The sequence below is a fragment of the Bison bison genome, unplaced genomic scaffold, assembly GCF_000754665.1.
Source record: "Bison bison bison isolate TAMUID 2011002044 unplaced genomic scaffold, Bison_UMD1.0 scf7180017864466, whole genome shotgun sequence".
NCBI classification, from domain to species: Eukaryota; Metazoa; Chordata; class Mammalia; order Artiodactyla; family Bovidae; genus Bison; species Bison bison.
The window spans coordinates 12236384-12243352 of NW_011495027.1; the positions used below are offsets into that span (position 1 = coordinate 12236384).

A 6969-nucleotide genomic window follows, 5' to 3' on the forward strand; every position below is an offset into this window, starting at 1 on the left:
TTTGTCCCAAGATATACATCACATCCTTCCAAGTGAGGTCATAAAGCAGAGTAACACCTTTAAAAGCTCTAATATATTTTTCTGGGTCCTCTAAATAGTCTCCCAGATCCTCCTTGATTCTTTGTATTTCTTGATAAGAAAAAGGCTTATTAACTCTCACAGACTGATTGTTTCTCCTGGTGGGTGTTTCATAAAGAGGCAACAGCTTGTGTGGGTGTTCCTCAGTCTCTCTGGCTGCTCTGCGCGTATGATCCCAGGGTTAGATTGGAGAAACCTGTTTTACCTCTTCTCTTTGTCTCCTGTCCTCCATCTCATCTCTTACTTCGATGGTCTGAGTTTCTACTGAAACCAGAGTAGTCTGAGGTCGTACTGAGACAGGAGTGGTTTGGACCTCCATGTGGGCAGTTTGAATCCCAGTTTGGAGTCCCGGGTACGGCGGCAAAGTAAGAGGACAGGAGGGAGCTGAAGATTTCACGCCCAAATCTATACCCTTAGGACATAAGTCTGGCATATTTCGCAGAGAGAAAAAGGGCGACACATATGCTACTTCTACCCATTTCCCTTGTTCCTTACAGAACCGGTCTAATTGTAGAACAGTATTATACTTAAGAGACCCTCCAACTGGCCACCGTTCGCCGTCCTCCAATGGATACCGTGGCCATGCGGTATCACATAGGAAGACCAGGAGTGTCTTCTTTAAGCCCTGGGGATCAAATCTATCCCAGTTTTTCAGGACACAGTTCAAAGGAGTGAGGCTGGAATTGTTAGCTCCCATCTGTAAGAGAGAAAAAAAGCGACCAGCGCCATTTTTCTACCGGAGGCGTCCCTCCCTGTTCTAGATGGGGGTGTAGACAGACGTTGCACCAAAAGCTTTTCCTTCCTGGTCGGACTTAGTCTGTCCCTTACCGACGCAGGCGCCGTACTCGTCCCTCCCGGTTCTACCACCGAGATGGGGTGGGGATGTACCAGGGGTAGACTTGATAGCATCCCTACTTGACGTCCAGCTCTTCACCCTTAACCTTGCTTGCCTCTGATGTCACCCGGGGTGAATCAGAGTAACCTTCCGGAATGCCTCCCAAGCTAAGACTACCGGGGGAAACATTCGTCACCTGAGTGCCTGTGCACGACCCTGAGTATTTCCTGACCACAATAAGACCGACGCGAACATAAAACTGAGATGTTCTTTCCAAGCATCACCACACCAGTATAATAGCCTCCTCTGATCCACTAAGAGCCGGCGTTACCAAAGAAAAAAAAAACCCATTGCAGTCCCAATCTGAGTAACCTTTAACCTCAGAGATGTTCTGGGAGCTAGAGCTCCATCTAGCTTCCGAACTTTCAATTCCTAGTGAGGCTAGGCGCTTTCTTGACTACCAATTCAAGTTTGGGACCTAAGCCACAGTACACAATAACAGTATAGATCACAAGTCCCTTGAAAGTCTATGATCCGATAGATTAGGTTAGTACTTCTAATTCCTAAGGAGTTATGAAATGGTCAAAGAGACCGAAAAGTTTGACCGAGAAAGGAGAGTTCGGTCCACACGCTTTGCCCATTTCTGGTCGGTTCCTGAAGGAGACATTGGGTGCTTCTTGGCATTGGCAGGTCAGTATAACGCCCTGACAGGTTTTTGCCATAAGCCGTATGAGATCACCGTGGAACCGCAGAGCAGGGCCCCTTACTTGTTTTACCCAGGGCATGCCATTCATTTACACAAGCACACCGTAGAGTTAGTAAAGCACAGCAGAAAACATGTTCGCTAAGAGAACAAAGAACTAAAGCTCCAAGCATCCTTACCTTGTCCTGAAGGATCCCGGACGAACCCCCAAGATGAAAGGTTGTTGTTGAATCACGCGAATACACCAGGATTCTTGGCCCCCGGAGGAGAAGAATTCAATCCGGGGCCAGAGACGAGGCTTGATCGCTCAGAGCTTTTGTGTAATAAAGTTTTATTAAAGTATAAAGGAGATAGAGAAAGCTTCTGACATAGGCATCAGAAGGGGGGTAGAAAGAGTATCCGCCTGCTAGTCTTCAGCTGGGTGTTATATAGTCACTAGCAGTCTGTTAATGAAAGAAAGGAATGTCTTAAAATTCAGAATGGCACTAGGCCCCTCACCCATAAGATGCATTTTGGGATAGTCTTGGTGCCAAATGGTTTATCCTGGGCCATGATTAACTTGAATCTTGAAGAAGGGCAGATCACCATACAAATAGTTTCATTTACATAGATTAGGGGAACAATATCCATACTGGTTTGTCAAGTAGGTTCTGGGCCAAGAGGGGAACCAACTTGGAGACAGAGTTTGGGGTAAAGGCATAGTACATTAGCATAGCTTAAGATGAACATTTCCATAAGAAAAAGGCATTGATTATCTCTAGGCTCGAGAATAGCTAACTTCAGGCGAAACCAGGTGTCATTATGGCAACATAGTATTTTAAGAGAAACCTCCCTTTAAATTTGTATAGAGAAGGAAAAAAATATTGCTAGTTTGTTTCCTCCTGCCGCTTAAGAGAGATAAAAATGTCTGACACTTGCAGGCTATTTCCTCCATTTAGAGACCCCTGGCCTTCCTGCCTGTTACCCTCTCATTACTTTATAATTTACCTGTCTTTTCAGTAACACGTGCATTTAATAATGTATCTATTCTGTGTGCCTCTGTTTCTTACTCTAGCAACCAAACTGTTTTTATACATCTTATCCTGGTACTGTGATTCTCTTTTCCTTCCCTCTGCCCAGGCTGAGCTATTGGGAAGGCAATGAAAAGAATTGATGTAGGACTGCCATCCAGTGTGCTGATTTATTGAGCAAGAAGAAAATAGATGAGCAGCTCCTGTCTGAACATAACATCGATTTTGATATAATAGACTGGTTTAAGGTCATCATTCACATAGTCACAAAATTAGATTAAAAATAATTTAATTCGGTTATACCCTGAGATGTAACAAAACAGCTGATGTTTAGTGACTGCTCCAAATCAGATTATAGATACCTCACCTGGTGGCTCAGCTGGTAAAGAATTCAGCCGCAATGCAGGAGACCTGAGTTTGATCCCTGGGCTTGGAAGATCCCCTGAAGAAGGGAATGGCTACCCACTCCAGTATTCTGCCCTGGAGAATTCCGTGGACTGTATTATCCATGGGGTCGCAAAGAGTCGGACATGACTGAGTGACTTTCACTTTCACCATTTGTGTTCATACTGGTAATATATTTTGAACACGTTGAATGCTTTTATTTAATGAATTTAATTTAGCTGCTAAGTTGATTTTTTTTGGTAGTCAAAAGAAACATAGACGAGTAGAAGACATGTCTGTTGTAGAGCCTTTCTAGTTTCATAGGATAAAAATAAAAAAAAGGAAAATACTGAATTTTTGTTAGACTTGAATCTGCCTACTAGTAGATCTTATTTTTGGAAGTACATTAACTTCTCTCTACACTTTAGACATATGAAGTAAAAAAAGAAAAATAATCTTTATGACATATGAAGTAAAAAAAAAATGTAATCTATTAAACAGGATTCTAATATACTGCTCTCATATATCCTAAGCAATTTTTATGTGTTTATATAGCTGGTAAGGGCTTCCCTGGTAGCTCAGTCTAAAGAATCTGCCTGCAATGCAGGAGACCCAGGTTCGATTCCTGCTTCAGGAAGATCCTCTGGAGAAGGAAATGGCAACCCACTCTAGTATTCTTGCCTGGAGAATCCCATGGACAGAGGAGCCTGGCAGGCTATAGTCCATGGGGTTGCAAGAGTTGGAGATGACTTAGTGACTAAATCACATATAGCTGGTATCTTCAAAACTGAGGAAACTTTAAAAAATTCTTTAAAAATAGGAATTTAGAAAGCCTTATAAAAGGGGCTTATAATTAACTGTGCATGCTTGAACATGTGTGTGTGTGTATATATATATATATATATATATATATATAAAAGGCATCTTCTGAAATGGTTTTGTAGTCTCATGAAAATTTAAAAACAAATGAGCAATCCTGCAGTATAGTTGAAATTAGAAACAGTAATAATATGCCTAAGCACTTTAAAAATGATAGCATTTACTGCGTTGTAGTTGTGTGTCTTCTTGCCTTACTCAGTGACATGGTGTCCTGTAATGAAAATGTTCAATCTGCAAAACGCTGGGGCTCAACTAGGTATTGAACATAGAGGATTGGGTAATATATGACCCTTGTAGTAGAAAAGGAGATGTGCTATCCAGATTCCCCTTCAAAGAAGGGCTTATTGTCCAGCTATGAGCAGTGCGAATCACCAGGTAACCCCTTCTGCACACATCTTAGGGTCTGCCTCAGCTGCAGAGCTACCTTCTCCAAGGTCATGGTCTTGCTGGAGCAGGGTAGATTTGCTTATTGAGTTAGGAAGAGGTTTAAAAAACCCTACCATTTCATCCCGGCTCAGAGCACTAGGATGAACATTTCTTGCTTCAGGGCTTCCCACCTGGTTGGCTGAAATTTTGTTGGTGTGTATCTCAGTTTTGAGTTCTGCCTAGCTTCCTTCTTTGCCTTTCTTTCACAGATGCTGATATCTAATAGACCTTTTGTACTCTACTTTGGAGAGACCAACCTGCAGTAGCTCCTGATTTCATGGAACTAATTTACTGGGAGGAAACGTACATTAAACAAGAGATTTTAACTGTGATCAATATTATATAGAAGCATAGGGTGAGGTGGTAGTGTATATAAACAGAAGCCAAGTTTGGTTATTAGATTGTTTAGGGGAGGAAGCCTGGGTTAGTAGTCAGATCTGGGTACAAGTGGTAGATTAACTACTTTGAGTTGCATGAACCTTGGTGGTGCTACTGACTCTTCCAAGCCGGTTTTTTCATTCATACACATAGTCTCCCATCTTTTAGGCTACTAACTGGGATCACTCACAGGGCTGGGAAAGGATTCCCAGCAGCAAGAGAGTGAGCCTAGTACACAAGCCTAGTACACACTAGCCTAACCCTTGTTTGTATCAGTTTGCTAATGTCATGGCCAAGCCTTGATTCAAGGATGGAAAGATAGATTCCGTATCTTCATGGGAGAAATCATAGAATTCATAGAAATCATATTTGTGTGTGTATGAAAAAATTACAATGTAATGCCTGACACATGATAGTGGTAGTTAACATTTATTGAGCATTTTCTGTGAATTATAGTTAGTAAGAGGCAGTTGGACTATTGTATTTAATATATTCTGTCTCAGTATGACATGTAAAAGAAGAGACTCATTTGGAGAATTTGGTATATTCTTTTTATTTCTTAAAATAATTTTTTTATGATGGAAACAATTTGCAAATAAAGCTCTCTTGCTCTTTTTTCTTTTTCTCTGCAGTAAGAAAAATGGAAAACCACCATTACAGAACAATGAGGTAAAATTTATATCATTTACTCTTTGGGATTTCATGCATTTACTTCATTTGTTTCATTATATATTTTTGAACTAGGATAAAGTCATGGAATTTTAGGATTAGAAGGGAACTTAAGTATCATCCCAAACCCACTACATATCCTAAGATAGAAAGCCTTGATAGGTAACTTCCAGTATTTACTTGAATCTGTTCATTTGGTGGAAAGTACTACCTAGGAGACAGCTGTAACTTTGTTAGTTCAAATCCAAGGTGCAAGTAATCTTCTTTCTCTAAGATTCTATTTTGTCTTCTGTAGAGACACAAAACAAGTTTACTCTGCTTTCTCTAACAGACTCTGACGTTGTGTGAAGATAGTTGTATTTTCTGAATCTTTTTTTTCCCCCCATGCTAAGCAGTTCTCATTCTTTCAAGTGTTTCTCAGGTAACATGGTTTCTGATTGTTCTTAATTATGTATACATTCCTCTGGATCTGTACTAGTTACTTCCTCCAGACACTATGTTTAGGATAAAATGTAGTTGTCCAGAAATGGTCTGACTAGCATGGAATGCATCTGCACTATTACATCTCTTGATATGAATACCATATTGCTAAAATTCAGCCTGAAGTTGCTTTTACTTTTTTAGCCATTACTTCTGTTTACATTAAGTGGAGTTTATGGTAAATTGTAAGCTTGAGGTATCTTTCTGATGAACAGCTCTTTTAACAGACACCTGTATTCATCAGTTATTTCTTTTTTTGGGTAACAGTTTTATTGAGATGTAATTCATATACCATAAAATCCATCCATTTAAGTGTACAATTTAGTGGTTTTAGTATGTTTACAGAGGTATACAGCCATCACCACTATCTAATTTTAAAAAAATTTCAATTCCTTATGAAGAAATTCCACACCCATTAGTAATCATTCCTCATTACCCTCTCCTCCTGTCCCTTGGTAACCACTGAGCCACTGGTCTCTGTTGATTTCCCTATTTTGGACATTTCATATAAATAGAATCATGTGGTAATATTTGGCATTTTGTGACTGGCTTCTTTTATTTAACATGATGTTTTTAGGGTTCATATGTGTGGTTGAATGCATCAGTACTTCATTTTTTTTTTTTTTTTAATTGCTGAATTGTAATCCCCTGGTGAAGGAAATGGCAACCCATTCCAGTATTCTTGCCTGGAAAATCCCGTGGACGGAGGAGCATGGCAGGCTATAGTCCATGGGGTCATAAAGAGTTGGATACAACTGAACGACTTCACTTTACTTCACTTCATTTCATTGTTTAGATATACCGCATTTGTTTAACCATTAGTTGTGGGAAATTTAAGTGGTTTCCTCCTTTTTGATCATTATGAATTATGCTGCTATGAACTTTCATGCATTCATGTACAGGTTTTCATATGGACATGTGGACATATGTTTTCATTTCTCTTGGGTGTATACCTAGGAGTAAAATTTCTAGGTCATGTGGGAACTCAGGTTGTTGCTTTTAGATAAACATTAAGTCAACCTGCAGGGTCTAGGCTGCTGCTGCTGCTAAGTCGCTTCAGTCGTGTCTGACTCTGTGTGAACCCATAGACGGCAGCCCACCAGGCTCCCCCGTCCCTGGGATTCTCC

The 6969-nt window shown here is 40.4% G+C and overlaps 1 protein-coding gene across 1 annotated transcript in view; it reads left to right on the forward strand.

The window, feature by feature from the left end:
* The window catches only part of ABCD3 (ATP-binding cassette, sub-family D (ALD), member 3), an 89635-nt gene that overhangs the window by 30240 nt on the left and 52426 nt on the right, over positions 1–6969 (forward strand). Inside the window, exon 2 of the mRNA XM_010860480.1 lies at positions 5326–5362. Within this exon, the coding sequence (XP_010858782.1) occupies positions 5326–5362 (37 nt within the window). The remainder of the gene's footprint in view (positions 1–5325; positions 5363–6969) is intronic.